We start from the raw sequence: 22,298 nt of genomic DNA, 5'->3' as shown, positions 1-22,298 counted from the left end.
AATTAAACTTGAAGCAATTGAATGATTTTCCTTCTCTCTCTCTCTCTCTCTCTCTCCCCTATTTTTGATTCTGGAGGCCTGCCTGAGCCTCTCCTTCTCTATCCAGCATGCATATTGAGGCTGCAAAAATTCAAAATAGTGCAATTCCCAAAATCAAGTTCGTTGACTCTGTTCTTTTCACTATTTTTCTATAGAATCCATTTACCTTTATCCCAATATTTTCTTGTTGATTCCACAACTGTTCAACACACCCGTAATCCTTTTGTCAATTAGGTATTAAAGCACCAGTTCCAACTCATAAGATCTTATTATGAGTTGTATGAGCTAGAAAGTTGTATGGAAATGAACACCTATAAACGGAGGGTAGAATTAAGAGAAGTATGAAGGAATTAGAATAACCTTGCTTCAATTTCACAAATTATATGTCCAAATAGACAGCTTACTTGACAAATATTATGCTGACCACTTTGGAAGAGCTTGCTACAAATTTGTGACACAAACATATCATGAAGAAAATTAAGAGTCAATGGACAAAGAGCGATGATCGCAAAGAGAATGTTGTCTATTGATGTGTCCACAAATGATTCCTTAGTTTGTGCAATAGTCTAATAGGACATGGATAAACTCCAAGAGGATCATGGAGTGAGTAATAGAGTGGATCACAGGATTAGTTCCAAAGGAGTTCAATTATATGCCCAAGAGGCTTGATATGATGTTGGGGAAGGTTTTGATATATTCAAAGCAAACATGAAGCTAATTCAATCGAGGAGAAAATATGAATTCTCTTTGTATTGATCGTTTTATGCAGGTACAATTCACTGTTTGGGATAGCACATCAACTTTAGATTCATTATTAAAAGATCAATCATGATAAATTAAAATATATCGACTTTATCAGGCGATTTGCCATCATACATTTGGGTTATGTATTGTTGATAAAAAGATCATTAGATGAGATAGTCAAACGAGATGGACAAGCTGGTTAGCTTGGGTTTAAAAATATTACAGTTTTGATGTAATTAAGATCAACTTTATTAGTCAAGTGTTATATTTTATTTTTAATTTATCATTACTCTATAATTCATGGCATCTAAGAGAAAATAACAAAAGCTGTAGTCATGATCTAGCACTCCATAAAATGAATCACAAGTTTAATGTTAAGACAAATCTGGAATAAAATTGAGGAGTATAGAAATGCAAAATTGTGATTTTAAAATTGGTGTCGGCCAGCTAAATTAGCTTCAAGAAAAAATTTATGTGATTGAATCAAAGATGCTGCCTAATATTCTCTCCCAAAATCAAAGAAACTGCCTAATAATTTCTCCATCTAATCTATATGGTCAGCCACCATTTACGTAAAATCAAAGCAAATATTATCTTGATTTAAGCTATTCTTATCCATAAATTAAATGGATATAGAAGTTTAGGATATAAATTCTTAAACAGAAAAAATGTTAAACTAGTCATTTGACTCTTTTTAGGAGGATTTTAATCTAACATGGGTTGAAGTAGCCCTACCAGAGGACTATTTTATCCCTTATTAAAATAGTATGTCGAATAAGTCGACACTTTTATAGTTTTAAGACTAAATTGGCCAATTGTAAATAGTCTGAGGATTATTTTGACACTTTACTCAATTCTTAAATTAGTGCATTTAATTGGAATAGTGGAATGCATTGATTAACTACTATTTTTCTATAAATAATAGGTTTTAGATATAACAATTAAGATTAAAATAACTAATTATTATTATTTTCTTCTCAATTTGTCCTCTCTCTCTCTCTCTACACTCCATCTCCAATTCTCAATTAAGAAGGCCTATCCTAGCATTTTCCTCTCACTTTCTCTCGGGATGTATCTTAAGGCCATTTGAAATCCTATTAACAAGGTTCTCATGAGGTCCTCCTTTTCTCTCTCGTCTATTAGTTATAGATTAAGATAACCTCTTATTTTTTTTTAATAAAATCTCTATTCCCTTGTTCCTGCATTTTCCTACAAGATCCATGACTCTTATGCACGCCCCCACAATATTCATATCAATATTTTGATGATTATGATTTATGGGATGTTCAAATGAATCTAGTAATCTTTTTGAGTATTTCTATTGTTATATGGTTACATTTAGAAACATGGAGTAATATTCTTTTCTTGAGTCTTATTTATATTAAATTGACACAATCATTGATAATTTTATTCCTCTTTAGAGAGCCCTTATTTCTACAATAAATTATTTATTTTTATGTGTATATGGATAATACCTGCCATTGACCCCTCATCTATTTTATGGACACAAAATAGTTCCATATTAATAGATAAGTTGTTTCGCATATTAATGTGTAATTGTCTAGGTTTATCTTGTACAAGTAATGAAATCTCTTAGTAGACATTTAGATTTGAACTAATTTTCATTTTGTCCTCAACTTGAGAGGATTTTAAGATTTGGTTATAGGTTTTTCAGAGGAGCATTCCTATAATATTAATAACCTCTCCCAATGATAAGAGAACTTTTGATTGAGGCTTATTTGTCTCGACCCGACCCAGGACTTAAAATTTTCAAGGATGTAATAGATGGTCAGATGTTGAAATCCAATTTTTTATTTTTTTTTTCTATCGCTATTAGTTAATGATCTAAAAAGTAAATGAAAAGACCACTACATAAATGAAATTAAATTAGAGCAACTATAAATTTCTCCTAGGTCAGGTTCTCTCTGTCTTCTATAAATATGTCATTCTTTATTAGTTATTTTTTAATCACATGACTAAACCTAAAAGGTTACAACAACGACAAAGCTTTAATCCCACTACGTGGGGTCGGCTACATTAGTCCTTTTTCTCCAATGCATCCTATTTAGTGTCATATTTTCATTTAGTTCTGATAAATTAAGATAATTTCTTATACAATAAGCCAAAGTCTTCCTAGGTCTACCTATGCCTTTTTTAACATAATTTGAATCTAAAACATCTACTCTTCTAATCGGACCACTAGATGGTCGACATTTAATGTGACCAAACCATCTAAGACGACTCTCTCTAATTTTGTCCGTCACCAGAGTTACACCAACTCTATCACGAAGATATTCATTTCACATTGTCTCTAAGTGTAAAGCTACTCATCCACTTAATCATTCTCATCTTGACAACACTTAACTTAGTATTATGCTTCTCTTTTAAAGGCCGACATTCAGCGCCATAGAGCATTGTAGGTCTCACCACCATCTTATAAAATTTTCCTTTCAGTCTAAGCGATACTTTTCCATCACACAAAAGGCCCGAAGCATTTCTCCACTTCAACCAACCAACTTGAATTCTACTATTAACATCCCCGTCTATATCACCATCACTTTGAAAAACATACCTGAGATATCTAAATCGTTCACATCTTTTAATAATTTGATCACCCAAAGTTACACTTCTATCACTAAAGCTACCACTACTAAAATTACATTCCATGTATTCAGTTTTAGTTTTACTCAAATGAAGGCCTTTGGACTCCAATGGAGACCTCCATAATTCAAGTATTTCCTGGAAATTAAAGATTTTCTTTAACTCTTTATGTAGTCTTATCCACAAAAAAGATGTCGTTGGCAAAAAGCATACACTTGGGTACAAGCTCCTGTAAATGTCCAGTAAGACCATTCATAACTAAAGGAAAAACATATGGGCTTAAAGCAGATCCCTGATGTAATCCAACAGAAATAGGAAAATAATTATTCAATCATCCGTCAGTGCGAACAGAAGTAACAGCTCTAGTATACATATCTTTAATGACTTGAATATAAGTCATATCAACTTCTTTCTTCTCAAGAACTCTCCAAAGGATCTCTTGGATCCTTATAGTAAGCTTTTTCAAAATCAATAAAAATTAAATGTAGTTCCTCATTATCTCTGAACTTCTCCATCAAACCTCTCAATAAATGTATAGCTTTCATAGTAGACTTGCTCGGCATAAATCATAAATCCAAATTGATTAATCCAAATTGATTATGAGAAATATTTATAATACATCTTAACCTATGTTCAATGACCCTCTCTCATAATTTTAAAGTATGGCGCATCAACTTAATTCCTCCATAATTTGCGCACTCTTGTGCATTCCCTTTATTCTTAAAAATGGGGACCAAAATACTCTTCCTCCACTCCTTAGACATCTTTTTAGTTTTTAAAATAATATTAAAGTGTTTAGTGAGTCAAGAAACTCTCAAATCTCCTAAAAAATTTCACACTTCAATTGGGATATTATCAAGTCCTACAGACTTTCCACCCTTGGTTTTCTTTAAAGCCTCATCAACTTCTTTTTTACTAATGTGTTGGTAAAAATGAAACGTTTTATTATTATTAATGATATTAAAATCACTAAGATCAATCGTATTTTCAGAAGTTTCATTAAAAAGTTTATCAAAATAACTCACTTCTAAGAAAAACACTTTTTTATTTTCATCTTTAATACATTTTGCTTAAGTTAAATATTTACTTTTCTTTTCTCTTTATTTGGTTAGTTTATACATATGTTTTTCATTAGTTTATACATATATTTTTCACCTTCCTTAGTATCTAATTTGTTATAAAGATCACTAAAAACATAATTTTTAACATCACAGATTGTTCTTTTAGACTCCCTGCGAGCCGTTTGATGTTTTTATCAGTTCTCTAAGCTTTTACATTTAAACCAATTTTTATAACATATCTTCTTATATTTTATTTTTTCTTATACATTATTATTCTACCACCAACTATTTTTATTTATAAAAATTTTTTCTTTTGATTCTCCAAAAATATCTTTTACCATTTGTTTAATAGTATTTGTTACTTTATCTCACATAGCATTCCCTTCTTCATGAACATCCCAAATTTTGAAATATTGAATTTTACTCATAAAAATAATTTTATATGTCTTTTAGGTTCCCCCATTTAATTCTAAGATGATGAGTCTTAGTATTTTTTATTTTACAATTCTTCATCTTAAAATCTAGAACTAATAATCGATGTTGGGTACTTAAATCCTCACTTGGAATGATCTTACAATCTTTACAATCTCGACGATTTCTTCTCATAAGAAAATATTCAATTTGTGTTTTATTATATATATTCTTATAAGTAATAAGATGCTCATCTCTTTTCTTGAATAAAGTATTAGTAATAACAAATATCATATGCTAAAGAAAAATTTAAAATGACTCTTCCTTCTTTATTAGTCACTCCAAAACCGTAGTCACCTTTAATATTTCTGAAATCTTTTACCGCTCTACCGATATGTCGATTTAAATCTCATCCAATAAAAACCTAAACCTGAAAGGTTAATTTAAAATAATAGTGAGCTGCAACAATCAATGAATACTCTTATATTTAAATTGTAGTAATATAATGAAAAAATAAATAGTATGCATGTCAGTTAAATTTTTAATAAATCGGTATAAGAGCATGACAATTTATATTTATGAATATGATTGATCAAGATATTTTAAAAAAAAATTTAGTTCATATTATATCATTTTTATATCCATATCATTTTATATGCAATCGTCATAGAAACACCGTCTAAAACTTGTACCAATAAAGATACATCAATATAAAAAATATTATTTATTTACTTGCACGGGTATCTTAGAGTTCTTTCACTGGTACCATAAAAGGGATATCATTCACATTTTTATTGCATTTAATATGTCATATTTTATGGATAATGCATTAAACATCTCGTATTTAAAGACTTGAAAAATTTATATCTATATGACCAATAAAATTGAAGTACGAATGAATCAAAAGAAAATTCTACAAGTGCATTAATCTAGTATAAATAACTAAGCACACAGCTAGTTTAGAAGAAGTAGAAAATGTTACTATAACATAGATGATATTTACTTTGATTTCACCTTATGAAATGATCCTTTCTAAAACTTGTTCAATTGATTTGTTTGATTCTTCTTTGTCTTTTAATTCAATAGTTTGTCAAATTTATTCAAAACATTATTTCATGAAATTTTAATATTAAATTAATAACATTTTTAATTAAAATAATTTATATAATTAAAGTATAAAACTAAATCCTTACCTTTACTTCATGTTGTCTTTCTTTTTTGCACAAACACCGATCCCGATCTCTCGTCGTTGTTTGACCAATTAATCACTTTAGTCTCACTAAGTATCCTCGATCCAACCCAAATATTCCGTGCTTTCTATACTTTCAATACTTTGATTTTTATTTCATAAACCATAATTAATTAATTTCAATTAAAAATAAAATCCAAAAATAAATAAATTAACCCTAACCTTAAAAAATCTCGGTTTGGTTCGATTGCCCTCTCTAAACAAGTCACAAATGAAAGTTGCACTTCAGGGAAGGTGGTAGGGAGGCGACAGGGTGCATGTTGGGTTGTTGGAAAGGTTGGACAGCAAGTGTGGCTGTCGGGAAGGGGGCGTCAAGGGAAAATAGGAAAATGGTGAGGTGCAAGTTGATGGCTAGGTATGTAGGGAAGAGAGGGAGGCTGGTGGCTGAGGGTTGGGGAAGGGATGGGGGTGCAGATCGACGGCTAAGGAGGATGAGAAAGAGGGTAGGGAGGAAATCAGAGAGGATACAAACGGAGCACCACTTATCGTCAGATACAACCCCTAGCAAGGGGAGTACGACTTCACATAGAATTTGAAAGAGAAAACAAACCAAAACATAACCCTAAATCTTGCAAACATCCATATGAATAGAGAGAGAATTGGAGGAAACTAAGGCCCCGATTGAGGCAGCTTATTTGGTGCGATGCATTTTCAAAGGACCATTTTAGTAAACTGTGTTTTGACAGTTTTTTCAAAAAGCCACGTTTTCAAACCTCTAAAATCAACATTTTCACACCATTTCTCGTTTGGTGCTGTGGCAACTTTCTAGCTGCGGTCTGGCCTTTGAAAAGAAAAAATTGTAATGGCCACATCTTTTTGAACAGTAGATTATTTTTAGGCAGCTTATCAACAGCTTATTAATAAGTTGCAGCTGCCCCAAACAGACCCCAGTTATCAATTAAACTAATTCAACAACTTATTTTAGTAATTCATTAATGTATAGAGAAGATCAATTCTTGTCAAAATCAAGCGATTAATTTTAATGTTTTAATCCCTTATTTGAAAGGGTCATGTAGTTTCTTTATGTGGACCTGAAGTTTTAGTCCTTTCAATGTCCCTAATGTTATGGTTTTTTCCATTCGGTTTTATGATATGAAATTATGTTGTTGTAGTAGTTTTGTTGCCTAAACATGCAAAGGTCTTGAGAGTTGCGGTACTTCAGGGAAGGTGGTAGGGAGGCGGAGGCTGCATGTTGGGATGTTGGAAAGGTTGGACAGCAAGTGTGGCTGCCGGGAAGGGGGCGTCAAGGGAAAATAGGAAAATGGTGAGGTGCAAGTCGGTGGCTAGGTATGTAGGGAAGAGAGGGAGGCTGGTGGTTGAGGGTTGGAGAAGGGATTGGGGTGCAGACCGACGGCTAAGGAGGTCGAGAAAAAGGGTAGGGAGGAAATGAAAGAGGATACAGACGGAACACCATTCATCGTCAGATACAACCCCTAACAAGGGGAATACGACTTCACATAGAGTCGGAAAGAGAAAACAAACCAAAACATAACCCTAATTCCAGCAAACATACATATAAATAGAGAGAGAATTGGAGGAAACTAAGACCCCGTTTGGGGCAGCTTATTTGGTGTGATGCGTTTTCAAATGACCATTTTAATAAACTGTGTTTTGACAATTTTTTCAAAAAGCTATGTTTTCAAACCTCTGAAATTAGCGTTTTCACACTATTTCTGATTAGCTTTTGTGACAACTTTCTAGCTGCGGTCTGGTCTTTCAAAAGAAAAAATTGTAGTAGCCACCACATTTTTTTGAACAACAGATTATTTTTAGACAGTTTATTAATAAGTTGCAGTTGTCTCAAACAGACCCTAGTTACCAATTAAACTGATTCAACAACTTATTTTAGTAATTTACTAATGTTACAAAGAAGATCAATTCTTGTCAAAATCAAGTGATTAATTTTACTGTTTTAATCCCTCATTTGAAAGGGCCATGTAGTTTCTTTATGTGGACCTGAAGTTTTACTCCTTTCAATGTCCCAAATGTTATGGTTTTTTCCATTTGGTTTTATGATTTGAAATTATGTTGTAGTAGTAGTTTTGTTGCCTAAACATGCAATGGCCTTGATCCATCGGAACTAATTTTTTTCTCTTACTATTGAGTAGTGAGTTTATATTGTGTAGAAAACTCTAGACTTAACAATCATTAGATAATTTTCCCTTGACATGCAAACTACTTTGTTTTCCTTATACAATGCCAATACTCGTCATTGTCAAATTTTGTTGCGTCGTCATAATGATACTCACCCATGCAAATTTGTTTCCCCAGTTGCTGTCCAAGGCATTAGCGAAGTTTGCATGAACTCAAATTGCACGCTGGGCTACTTTAAACTATGATACTGAACTTGCTGGATATTTTATTATTTTTAAATTGTCTAGGAATCAACCTCAATAATTGAATAGCATAAAATGAAGTTTCTATGGGAACCTATTTACATGAGCAAACTGTTCTAGAGTGATTTTGGTGGCAGGATTCAATGTAATACAGTAAAATTAGAAAAATTCTGCTCAAAACTCAATCCTGTATCAACCAATTTTGTTTGTTTTATAGCTTTGTCTAAAAAATGTTGTTTCTCTTATAGAGGTTTGTTTTGTTGTAAAGGAAATACAAAGTAAAAGGAATGTAGTGTATTTAAAATATAATGTATTTGAGATGTTTTATAGTTATTTGCTCAAGTGTAAATAAATATAGGAGATTATTTTTTTGTGTTTAGTCTGAAGTTCAATGAATTCAATTTAGTTTGGCAGTGGTTGGTTGCAACTTGTGTGGTGTATTCGAAAATTTACCAAATCAGTTGAGGTTTGAATTTACTCGAAGTGAAGTAAAGTTTGAGTTTTAAATACATCAAAATTTTACAGTGAGCATCCTTTTTATCCAATCAAAATCTAAAGGGGTGTTTGGCTGTAAGTAGAATTTAATAAATCCATAAATCGTAAGTCCAATAAATCCACCCTACCTCTGGATTTAGTAAATCCGGATTTGTGCCAAATCAAAGGCAACTTTAGGGACCCTAAATCTGAAAATTCATAAATCCACGGAGCTCTTGCATTTTAGCATTTGGCTAAATTTAATAAATCTGATGATAAAACCCATCAAAAGGTGCTACCAAACACCTTCTAACATTTGAAAATCCTTACAATTGTTTTAAATTATCTTGGTAATGCAGGCAACCAAACAGCCCCATAATGACTTTTGAGTTACTTGCATTGATTAGCTTGGCATTTTAATATATTATATTAAATTTTAGTATGGAGATTTTACATTCTTTGGTTTGTAGCTTTATATAAAATCTTTTTACTACAGATATGATGGCCAACGAGCCCAAATTCACAAACTTTTTGATGGCTCCATATGTATATTTTCTCGCAAAATGAAAGAATCAACTTCTAGATTTCCAGATTTGTTACCAATAATAAAAGAATATTGTAATTCTGCCCATGCAACTTTCATACTGGATGCGGAGGTAATGCTTTCTCACAAAGGGAATTTTCTGATCTATGAAAACTAAACTTGTGGGCTAAAAGTTTTTTTTTTCTTTCATGTGTGATTATTGCTCATTCCTTTGTCATTTTGTCATAGATTGTTGCCGTTGATCGAAAGAATGGAAGTAAGCTCATGTCTTTTCAAGAGTTATCATCACGAGAACGGGGTAGCAAAGATTATTCAGTTGCCATGGATAAGACAAAGGTTGGTGTAAATGATGAAAAATAAAAAAAAAACCCTCATGTTATCCTTCTTAGTTTACTTGTATGTCTTCTATTGGTTGACACTTCAGTACATTTGAAGTTTAACATTAAGAAAAGCATTCATTACCTTGATTGTAGTTTGCATTTCTAATATGCATAATGAAGATAAAGTTGCATACATGACAATCAACTATGAGTAAATGATCAAAATAGTCCCTAGATTTTTTATATAATTCTATTTTAGTTTTTTTTTTTTTTTGGGTCTAACTTAGTTCTTTAACTAGTCAAATATAAATAAATTTGGTCATAGCGTGAACTTTTTCACTTATTTCGATTGAAATCAGCAGAAGAGAGCTTTCTGTAATGGTATTTTGATATTTTTAGGATTAGTCTCACTAAGGGTGTAAACGAGCCAAACACGAGCGAGCCCAGACCCAGCTCGTGTTCGGCTCGTTTATATTTCGAGCTCAAAAGGTGTGTTCGTGTTCGACTCGTTTGCTAAGCGAGCCGAACACGAGCCGTTCACGAACAAAGAGTCATTTTGACAACCCTAATCGCGTAGTCATATGATGTTAAGGATTGTGACAAGATTTAAAACATCATTTGAATCTAATTTAATAATTTTTATTCTGTGTTCTTCATTAATACTTTTAATTGATTATAAATCTTTGTAGCCTTGTAGTCAATTAAATTCTTAAAAAATACTATTCATCAAAAATATGTATATAATTGATTAGTAGTATTTCAAACCAAAACGAGCCGAACACGAACGAACAAATATTTGTTTCTGTTATTCATGTTTGACCTATTAACTTAGCGAACGAGCCGAATACGAGCTTCTAAATGAGCTGAACAAGAGCTGTTCGCGAACAAAGAGCCGTTTTGATAGCCCTAAGTCTCACTACTTAATATTAACTTAACAACTGATATTGATCTTAAAAGTTCAAACAAGGTTTTGAAGATTTAAATGGACATTGAATTGAGAGAATGAGGTCTAAAATTTAATGATTTAAGGGGGTTGAACTAGGTCGTATAATAAATATAAAATATTTTGAATACAATTTCAATGATGAAATAATGGTGCAGGAGTGATATTTTCACCATTTTAATATAAAATTTCAATTCAAAACATTTAATTCTTGAAAATCTTGAATATAATTCTAAATAAAAATTTTGGGATATGATATTGTATTTATTTTCTCAATTTTTAATATAAGTTTATAAATTTGACTTTGAGACCTAGAGTATTGACTTTGAAATTGTGAAGGAATATTGCTCTTCTTCTCTTATTCTCCACTTAGAAAACATATGTTACAGATTTATATACGCTCCCACCTCTACAGATTAGGAATATCTCTAATATAGAAAAGATCTTGTAATTAGATCTCTTCTAATTAGGTTCGTAATATCAAGCTTTGTAATATACAAGCTTCCTAATTTACAAGTTTTGGATTTATTTCTTTCCATAATGCTCCCCCTCAAGCTGGAGCATATAGATATTCATCATGTCCAGTTTGTTACAAATATTAGTTATCCTTGCTCTATTATGGGTCTTTGTGAAGATATCTCCTAGTTGTTCCTCAGTTTTTACATTAGCTATAGAAATTAAATTTTGTAGAATTTTTTTACGAATAAAATGAGAAACTATATCAATTTGCATAGTCGTTCATAGAAGACAATATGTGAAGCAATATTAATTGCAGCTTGGTTACCACATCACAACTTTGCCGGAACTATCATCTTGAAAGACATTTCGATCAAGAATTGGGAGATCTACATCAATTCACTTGAAGCTTGTGCCATTGCTCGATACTCAGATTTTGCAGTGGACCATGACACTACATTTTGTATTACTTTTCCTTGAGACCAAATTATTAACGACAAAGACATAATATCTGGTAATGAGTTTCTAATCAATCTTAGAACTTGCCCAATCTACATCAGAGAAACGTTCAGTATTTTCATGCCCATAATTATGATATAAAATGCCTTGTCCAGGAGCTCCTTTGAGGAAATATAGCATTTTTGTCAAATTTTACCAATGATGAAATGTGAGGGAAGACCTAATCTGACTTCTAGTGCTAACTGAATAAGCAACGTCAGGACGAATCATCGTGAGGTAGTTAAATTTTCTAACTAACTTCCGGTATAATTCAAGATCATTAAAATGCTCTCCATCCTTGATAAGTTGTTGATTAGGAAGCATCAGAATATTGTATGGTTTGTCCCCTAATTTCCTAGTTTCTGCTAATAAATCTAAAACATACTTCCGTTGAGATAGAAAGATATCATTCTTGCTCCTTGAGGCCCCAATCCTCAAGAAGCACTTCAAGAAACTCATATCTTTAGTGTTTAACTAATTTTGAAAAAACAGTATCAATGATAAAATTCTCTGCATATCTCTTCCCATAATAATAATGCCATCATCAAAAAACACCAATAAAATGATTCTTGAAGCAGTTGCTTTTAGAATATAGTGCGATCAATTTAACTTTTTTGTGTCCCCAACTCTTTTACTGCTTGATTGAAATTTTCAAAATAAGATTGAGGGCTTTGCTTCTATCAATATAATAACTTCTAAAGATGACATTCTTTCCCATGCACCCTCTGAGAAACGAACCCATGAGGTTGCTTCATGTATACCTCTTCTAAAAGATCACCATAAAGAAAAGCTTTCTTCACATCAAATTGGCTCAATGGCGAATTATTTATCGCGGCTATGACAAAAATAGATGAACTGAAGTCAACTTAGCTACATGAGAGAACGTGTTGAAGTAGTTAATCCCATAAGTTTGAGCATAGCCTTTAGCAACCAAACAAGCTTTGAGACGAGCTACAAATCCATCAGAATGAAAAATACTTATTTACAACCAACAACCTTCTTGTTATAAGGTAGTTCAATTTGTTCCCAAGTTTCATTACTAGTTAATGCACTCAATTCATCAAGCATCGCCGCCTGCCACCCATAATGAGATGTGGCTTGTTGAACAAAACTCAGAACCTCAATAGAGTCAAAAGAAACAATAGATGAGCAAGAGGCAGAAGATAACTAGTTATAGTTAACACAAGAAGAAATGGGATAGACACATTGATGTTAAACTTTTCGAAGAGCAATAGGTAAATCAAAGTCACTGGGAGGAGGATCCACTGAAGACGATGATACCAGTGTTGGACTAGGATTAGGGTGATGAAATCTTCTAGAGTAAATATTAGTGATCAATTGTATAGACTGAGACACTATTGGTGGAGGTGGAGCTAGATCTGGACTGATTATGCGATACATTAACAAGTCATTAGAATCTTGTGAGGATTTAGGCAATAATGAGTCACCAAAGAATGGGGTTTGTTTATGAAAGGTGACATCAGCAGAAACAATAAACATATTTAAGAGGGGAGAATATTGATATCTTTTTGCAAACAAGAACATTTTAGAAAGAGACACCTTAATAACTTAGGGTTCAATTTAGACACCTGTGGACGAGCATCACGAAAAAAATAAGTATACTCAAATCTATGTGGTTAAATAGGAAAAAAAATTCAGTTGAAAATAAGACTAGGTAGGATATCTGGTTCTGTAAAACAGTAGGGCATCCAATTGATCAAAAAACATGCAGTGAAAACTGCATCAACCCATAATTGTTTGGGCACATATGTTTGAAATAAAAGAGCTCTAACAGTCTTAAGATGTCTATTTTTCCTTTTAGCTACTCCATTATGAAATGGAGTATCGGCATAAAATGACTGGTGAAGCCTCCATTTTGTGCCGTGTATATTTGAAAAGATGCACAAAAATATTATTTGGCGTTGTCACATCTCATAATCTCAACCAAAAATTGAATTGATTTTAATTTCAACACAAAATGATTGAAAATATGACAGTGATTCAGTACGAGATTTCATCGAGTAAAGTCAAGTTATACGAGAAAAATCATTTGCAAAAATGACAATATCGAAATTTATTTGATAAAATAGGACAAGATCCTTCAACATTAGGATGAACCAACTCAAAACTATGATTGACTTTTTTATTAGTTATGGGAACAAAATACAAACTACGTTATTTAGCAAAGTAATATGAATCGCAATCTGAAGATCATAATTGTTGAAATTGAGGGTACAACTTTTTCTGCATTGATAGTGATGGATGCCCCACGTAGTGGGATTAAGGCTTTGTTGTTGTTGTTGTATAGTGATGGATGCCCGAATCGACGATGAACCTCAAAAGGAGATAAGGTGTTGGAACAGACTAGGGGTCGGGGTCCAAAATGTTTGGCCCCCTAGACTCTCGTCCTTTATTAATAATCTTTTTCATCATAAGATCTTGAAACAGACAATAGTCAGGGAAGAATAAGCTACAATAATTAAAACCATGTATAATTTTTCTAATAAAGATAAGATTAAAAGAGAATTAAAGTATACTAGGGACAGAAATTAGAGGTAATGTAGGTGTAACATTAATGTTGTCAAAACTAAGAACATTAGAGGTAGATCTATCTGTTAAGTGACGGATGAAAGATGTTTATGAAAGGTAGAAAAGAGTTTTGGATTACCATTCATGTGATATGTAGTACTAGAATCAATTACCTATTGTGTGGAAGAGGAAAGAAGACAAGTATCAATGTTACTTAACTCAGTAATGACAATGATAGAGGAGTTTTTGGATGCTTTCTTAAAGTGGATGAACTTAGCATATTCATTAGCAAAGATCGAAAGTCCGATTTTGAGACGCCTCATTAGTAGTGACCATGTGAGCTGGTTGTGATCTAAACCCCTTGTGGTTCCTTTTGGAGCAACTTCTGACACGTTCTCTTTATATGAACAAGTTCATGACAATATTAGCAACCTACAACCTACCCTTGAACCTTGATTTTCAGAATTTGGAGTTTCACTTCCGTATTTATCCTAAGACTTGGGTTTGCTAATGTTTGTATTTTTTGACTTGCAAGAGCATCAAGTTATACAAATGAGGCCTAAGAATTCATAATAGTATGCAACACTCTAGTACAGGCTTCCTTCAGAGTAGTAACTCTAAGGTCAGATAAGATCTGTGATTTGATACTTTCATATTGAGAGATGAGATCAGTTAAAAAACTCATAATAGTCATGTGTTTTTTTTGTGCCTTTTGAATTAAGACATCAGTACTGAAGGGAATGTGCATTTAATTCTTCATAAAAACGTTTAAAATTCATGGGATACATGTTAAGTGATTGATCCTTTTGTTCCAATCGATAAAATTTCTTGTATATATCAAAGATTCGAGAAATTTTTTCTCCTCCAAAAAAGACATTGATTCCTCCATCACATCTTTAACACAGTCACAATGAGTAATATGACCAGATTGATTGTGCTCAATAGAGTTTTGTATTTGTATTAAGAGCTTGACATTAATTTTCATATATTCAGAATAATTCAAATTAGTCTCAACTGGGAGATTATTAATTAGCTGGCTCTCTTGAGAAATACTTCTTAAATAGATTCTCACAGTTTTATCCCAATAAAAATAATTAATGTCATTTAACTTTTTATCTGTAATTTTAGCCACTAATGAAATGAAACTTGTCACTTGTTTCTATTCCACAATCATAGTTATCACCTAACATTCAAGGAGAATGAATCACATAATCCCACTAATAGATTTCTCAATGCAACCATGTAGGTGAGTCGTAGGTCGAGATGAACTCTAGAGAAGAACGAGACTGAGTCGTAGGAGACCACTGACTAGATGAACGCTAAAGACGAACAAAAAATATAGATAAAGCCAAAGAAGTTGTGGAAACTGGCAACCTAAGCAAATGAAACTGATAGAACCGATGAACTAAGTAGGATGAAACCAACAAAATCGACGAAGCCTTTGAACGAAACCGAAGATGCCATCGAAGCCTAGTGATGCAGACGACTCGAATGATACAGATGATGCCCAAGGAACTGTCAATGTCTAGCAATGTGAACAACATTGAAGGCAAGCAATGCAAACGAACCGAACGAAACTAAAGACAAAGGATTCCTAGAGGCTGACGTTGAAGACGAATGATGCATATGGGAACAATTCGGCGAGGCTCTAATACCGTGTGAAGGAAAACAACTCTTCTTTTCTTATTCTCCAATTGAAAAATATATGTTACATATTTATATACACTCCTCTCTATAGATTAGGAATATCTCTAATATAGAAAAAATCTTGTAATTAGATCTTCTCTAATTAGGTTACTAATATCAAGCTTGCTAATATATAAGCTTCCTAATATACAAGTTTTGTATTTATTTCTTTCCGTAACAGAAATCAACAATTATTTTATTCTATACTTAACCATTTCATTATATGGTTAATATGCCATTACTTCTAAATATAAAGTCAATTTTATTTCTATTAAACTTATGCTCATTCATGGTTTTTAAACAATGATTTTTTTCTTTTTTTTTTGGTAGCTTGTGTATGACATCAACTTTAAATTTTAATTTATTTTTTTTTCTATTTTATTTTAAATTTAATTGTTCAGCATTCAACCTCTTTCTCCTGTCGGAGCCTTTGCATACAACCATCACCTAACTTCATTTTGTTATTTTAATTATCCCTTGCAATGCAGGCTATTAGCTATCAGTTTTATAAAAAAAGAAAATGCAGAAAATGGCTTTGATTTTATAAACTGTCCGATTTAACCTCTATACGTATCATGCTTCGCTAATTCAATAAATAAAATTTATAGTTTATTAGGATTTAATTGTAAAAGTTAAAAGACTTTCTCTAGCACCATTAATAGTAGAATTTTTTTAGCTTACAATTGCTTTAAATATCAATCCATCCAGTAGAGGATTTGACTAGCACCATTTAACATGAATAAGCATATGATTAATGAGAAAATTGTACTGTTGGTACTTAAACTGATTTTATTTTATAAGTTTTTTATGTTTGTATCAAAATGTAGTAGTTCCCAAGTTCTCAATTATTAGTGAATTCCATGTGAATTTTTAATCGTTATATTGCTTTTGGTTATTCTCTTGCAGGTAGACATCTGTGTTTTCATTTTTGACATAATGTTTTTAAATGGAGAGCGGTAATTATTTTCAACTCCTTTTTTTGTGAGTCATCTGTCATTACAATTATTTCCTTATCTCCTTTTTTGGCCATATGGAGCTCAAAAAATGGCTGTTCTCTATTTTGTTGATTTAGTGACATTTTCTGTTCTTTAACGCACTTACAATAGGATTCATTTTCTAAATAGGCAATTTAAACAAATAGATTTCATAAACTCACATGATTGTAAGGCAATTTAGTGACATTTTCTGTTCTTTTAGTGATACAATTCCTGGTAGTTTGTCTCTTAAACATGATCTGTTTGTTATGTAGTATGTATTCTCTATGTAACAGCAGATGATAAATTAATTTAATATGAAGATTTACATACGTACTACTAAATTCTGATTTATTTGCGTATCTAACATCTAAACTTCAACTTTTACATCCGTAAGTTCTCACCTTACCTATGCATGAAACGGTGTATTTTACTTTTTAAAAGTTACAATGGAGGTATACTTTATGTGATATGAAAGATTTGGGTGATATAAATGTAAAAAAATAAAATTTATGTATTAGGTATGTAAATATATAGGAATTGGGCGGTATGTATGTAAATGCCCTATTTTAATATTGCAGGAAGCTGATCAGCAGATTTGAAGGCTTCCTTCAGTGCCCATAAGAGAAATGGGCACATATCATTTCAGTCCCTTTATTTCAAATAATGATCCTTTTGTATTATCTACCTCTTTATTTTTCGTTGTATTCAAACAACATCCTTCATTTCAGCAAAAGAGGTGTTTTTTTTATTTTAGCTTTTTGAATCATAGAATTCTGATAAAATGTCCACATGCCATAGTACATTTTATTGTTTTACAGATGTGTTCTTAGTGTTCTTATTGATTGTCCTTTGCAAAAAAAAAAATTGTGCGTGGTTAATTACAACTTAAGGCGTAACAGTGCACATATTAGTTGTTGAGGCATTTCATCTTATAATAGATTTATCTATTTGATAACATGATTAAATGAATTTTGCTAAAAATGACCAAAAGAGGCTTTTTTTCCCTCTAATTTGACAGACATTGGGACCTATGGTATTAATGCCATGAATTGAGCCAAAAAAATAAAAATAAAAAAAAAATCTCTGCTGAACTCTGGAATCACTTTAAGGAAGATTTTTATATCTGTAAGGAAATTGTTTGAAAAATAGAATTTGCCTTGTAGACTCAATGATACAAAAAAATAGAATGAAAATAATAGCTTAAGTTAGTGGGCCAACTATCTTGCAAAATAAAACTGTGTTCATAATCTTCTAAAATAAAAAAAAATGTTTTTATTGTACCCATTAGATGTGAAACACAAAAATCCTGTTTTGTCCTCAAGGTACATAGGAAATTTTTTTTTTTTCTAGTGAAAGAAATGAAAGGGAGAGTTGAACACAAGTTTAGCTGTTAAATTTTTTTTCATCCGATGTAATTTAATGTAGTAAGATTTACATACATACCACTCAATTCCTTTGTATTTACATGTCTAATGCCTAAACTTAAATTTTTACATATTAACTTAACTCTGCATGAAAATTTCACCTTTTAGAAGTTAAAATGGTGGTATTTTTTATGAGATATGAAAGATTTGAGTTTTATAAATGTAAAAAGTAAAGTTTAGGTGATAGTATGTAAATAAATAGGAATTGGGTGGTACTGGTATATATGTAAAGGCCTCTAACATTTATTATTAGAAATGCTACTACTTTACACCTATGATAATTTTCTTGTCTTGGTGTCTTTCTATTATGTTATCAGCGGCATCATTTTTTTTCTTTTTTTTTCAGGTTATTGGCCTCATCTTTACGTCGAAGGAGGGAATGTATGCTAAAATTTCCTTGCAAGGCATGATCTTTGTTGTAGTGCTCTTTTAACTCACTTGATCCTTTATTAATTACAGATATAAAGGATTTGATTCAAAAGGAGAGGCCTGGTTACCTGGAACTTGCAAAGCAATTAACTGTATGTGAGAAATTATCCACTTAAACAAACTTATAGCTTTTGATAAAGCTTTCCATTCAACTCCATGTTTAATCTTAATTGCAACGCTTGCTCCTATTTTCTTTGTCACACCCCCAAAACCGATGTCACGACCCGGCCCGATGAATTTGGAATTACCAAGGCATGAACTGAGGGTCGGATGGATGAGATATACTAACAGTTTTATTTCATCACAAAAAAATAAAAATCTAAAGCACAAAAGAGTCATTCTAATTCATACAACCTATATTTAAAATAGATTGTTCATATTTAAATATTTACATTCAGATGAAACAATAAACTAAACTACGAGCTCCTACTACCTCTATGGCTTGATAAGGTCGTTCGTGCCTTCTTCTCTTCCATTTGATCATGATCAGTGGAGGGAAACGATCATAGCAGGTGAGCTTCTCGTCTCATCTACCTCCTTCCTGTACTCCTTCTGCTGCTTCTTCTTCTTACCCCACCAAATCCTATTGTCCTATATATATTGTGACTTGCGGCATCAAATAATTCGAAGGCTTTTTTTTGTATTTTCTTCAAGTGAAGGTGTCCTCGGTTATCAGCTTTTTGTTGACTCAATTAAGCATTTTTCTCTGTTAATTTTCCGATAATACGGTTTCTTTTGCATAAATAAATGTGCATTTATAGAGGTTAAAGATTAAAAAAGGCCTTATTGTTGAAAGAATCAAATAACAATACGGTATTAAACTTTTTCCATTTTCACAGCGTTTTTGTTCTGCTTTTGGCTGTAATATGGCAAGGCTATAAACGTGTGATGAAAATAAAGGATAATTAAATGAAATAGATGTATCAAAAAGGTCCTCTGACAGTGGTCCATTTTAGTCCAGAGTCTATAAAAGTATTAATTTAGTCCCCAATTTTTTTTAACGGTGTCTAAAATATTCCTCATCAGGGAGTTATCTGCCCATATTAAAAATAATTCAGGACTAATTTGACGCTTTTATAGACTCTGGGACTAAAATAACCCAATGTAAATAGTCAAAGTACGATTATGACACTTTAAATAATTTACATTCATTTACCCCCTTGCTTGCTGGTATGCAGGTGGAAGCAGATGAAGCTTGTGTGAGTAATGAGACAACATTGGAAAAACTGAACTCATTTTTTGAGGATGCATGTCATTCATGCGAGGGAATAATGGTAAAATCACTGGATGTTGATGCTGGATATTTTGCATCAAAGCGTGCCGAGACGTGGTTAAAGGTGTGTTCAATATCAATCTTCTTCATTTGATAATTGGAGAATCCTTGGAACAAGTCAAACCTTGGTCCTGTTAATTTAACTTGAAGTTTTAACTCTTTTTTTTTTCCTATAAAAAATACAGGTTAAGCGTGATTATGTGGAGGGATTGGGCGATAGTCTTGATTTAGTTCCAATTGGTGCTTGGCATGGGAATGGAAGAAAGGCGAGCTGGTAGGAATTGGATAAATATTTTCTTCTTTGGGTTATTTTCTTATGGAGCGTCGACATACATACCACCCAATTACATATCTAACCCCTAAACTTTACTTTTTACATTTATACCACCCAAATCTTTCATATCACATGAAAAACACCACCATTTTAACTTTTAAAAGGTGAAATGCACTGTTTCATGCATATGCAAAGTGGCATGTATGTAAAAATCTAAGTTTAGGTGTTAGATATGTAAATACATAGAATTGAGTGGTATGTATGTAAACTTTCTTAAATTGGGGCATTATAAATTTATTTTGCCTTGTGATTGAGCAGGTACAGTCCTTTCCTTATGGCATGCTACAACCCAGATTCTGAAGAATTCCAGAGTGTGTGCAGAGTCATGTCTGGTTTCTCAGATTCTTTCTATGTCAATGTAAGGCCCAAGTTTTCTATGGATTGTTTCATGTTTGGTCTGCAGAAAAATCAGTGTATTGTATTTGTTTTGCATTGGTTTTAAGAATTTTGGCGTTTGGTCTGCAGAATTCCAAAAACTGGGTAAAATATGATCGAATTTAGAATACATTCTGTAGTTCATTTTCTGTGTATTTAGAATTAATCATGGTCTAGCACTCCATAGAAAAGAATCACAAGTTCAATGTTAGAAGGATGAATTTGCAAATACTATTGAGGAGCATAGAATTGCAAAATTGTGACTTCAAAATTAGCGGCGGTCGACAAAAATTAGCATCGAGAGAGGTTTGTGTGGTAGAATCAAAGAAACTTCCTAATATTCTCTCTAAAAATTTCTCCACCTATTCTATATGGTCGGCCATCATTTAAGTAGAATCAATTCTCTCTAAAAATTTCTCCACCTATTCTATATGGTCGGCCATCATTTAAGTAGAATCAAAGCAAATATATTCTGGTGCTTTAAGTTATGCTCATCCATAACTTCAATGGATATAGAATTTTGTTTTTGCTCCATCACAGCACCGCATTGTTGTGCTCTCAGGTTCTGAAGCTTGGATTGGGGGTTGCGGCGTTGTCTTCCGAGCGTTGGGGCGTTCCTGGCTCGGCGCTATGGCTGTATTGGTCCGACACTGTGGCGCTAGAATCAGCAAAAAAAAAAAAAATTTCAAGCGCAGCGCCCCCAAACCAATTACAAGGGGGACAACTCCCGGCACCTCTCGACAAACTTACTGTTAAGTTTGATCAGCGAAATTGAGGGCTTTTTGTGAACAATCACATCAATCAGGCTCTACATAATAATATTTTGTTGACTTTGTGACTAAATCGGCCCAGCAAATAATCAAAGGATTATTTTGGCATTTTACTTGATTCTTAAACTAGTGAATTCAATTGGAACAGTAGAATGCATGGATTGACTTCTATTTCTCTATAAATTAGAGGGTTTAGGATGTAACAATAAAGGTTGAAATAACTAAATGTTTCTCTCCTCAACTATTTCTTTCTCTCTCTCTCTCTGAGTTTGAACTTATACAACCTGTGAAACACTTATAATGGTTACATTCCACTTCTGTACCTTATTATGTTCATCTAAAATAATTTTTTGACAATTATTTGCAGATGAAGGAATTCTTCTCCGGTGAGCGACTGCTATCCAAAAAACCTTCTTACTACCAAACTGATGAATCACCTGATTTATGGTTCTCACCAGAACTTGTTTGGGAAATTCGCGGGGCAGGTACTTCACATACATATCACTCAATTCTTCTGTATTTACATATTTACCACCTAAAGGTTTATGTTTAAATTATAACAATTTTGTATCGTAAGGATATGCATGAAAATGTGTGGTTCATTTTTATAAAGTAGTAGTGATATTGTTATGTGAAGTAGAAGATTTGAGTGTTAGATAAATAAATATATAAGAATTGTGTGGTATGCATTTAAATGCTCCTAAATTCTTATGCATTTAGGTATTTAACATTTAAATATTTATATTTACTAATATGACATCCTAATCTCTTACTCACATCAGAAATATCATTAATATTATTTAAAGTAAAAAAACATCTTTTCAT

The 22,298-nt window shown here is 32.3% G+C and overlaps 1 protein-coding gene across 1 annotated transcript in view; it reads left to right on the top strand.

The window, feature by feature from the left end:
* The window catches only part of LOC110032291 (DNA ligase 6), a 56,932-nt gene that overhangs the window by 33,630 nt on the left and 1,004 nt on the right, over positions 1-22,298 (top strand). The window contains exons 11-19 of the mRNA XM_020735868.1: positions 9,412-9,571; positions 9,688-9,795; positions 16,798-16,847; positions 18,639-18,673; positions 18,752-18,813; positions 19,900-20,058; positions 20,180-20,268; positions 20,587-20,686; positions 21,841-21,958. Of these exons, the coding sequence (XP_020591527.1) occupies positions 9,412-9,571; positions 9,688-9,795; positions 16,798-16,847; positions 18,639-18,673; positions 18,752-18,813; positions 19,900-20,058; positions 20,180-20,268; positions 20,587-20,686; positions 21,841-21,958 (881 nt within the window). The remainder of the gene's footprint in view (positions 1-9,411; positions 9,572-9,687; positions 9,796-16,797; positions 16,848-18,638; positions 18,674-18,751; positions 18,814-19,899; positions 20,059-20,179; positions 20,269-20,586; positions 20,687-21,840; positions 21,959-22,298) is intronic.

Source organism: Phalaenopsis equestris, unplaced genomic scaffold, assembly GCF_001263595.1.
Source record: "Phalaenopsis equestris unplaced genomic scaffold, ASM126359v1 Scaffold000909, whole genome shotgun sequence".
Lineage (NCBI taxonomy): Eukaryota > Viridiplantae > Streptophyta > Magnoliopsida > Asparagales > Orchidaceae > Phalaenopsis > Phalaenopsis equestris.
The sequence above is the reverse complement of the archived record's forward strand: the minus strand, read 5'-3'. Positions and strand labels throughout refer to the sequence as shown.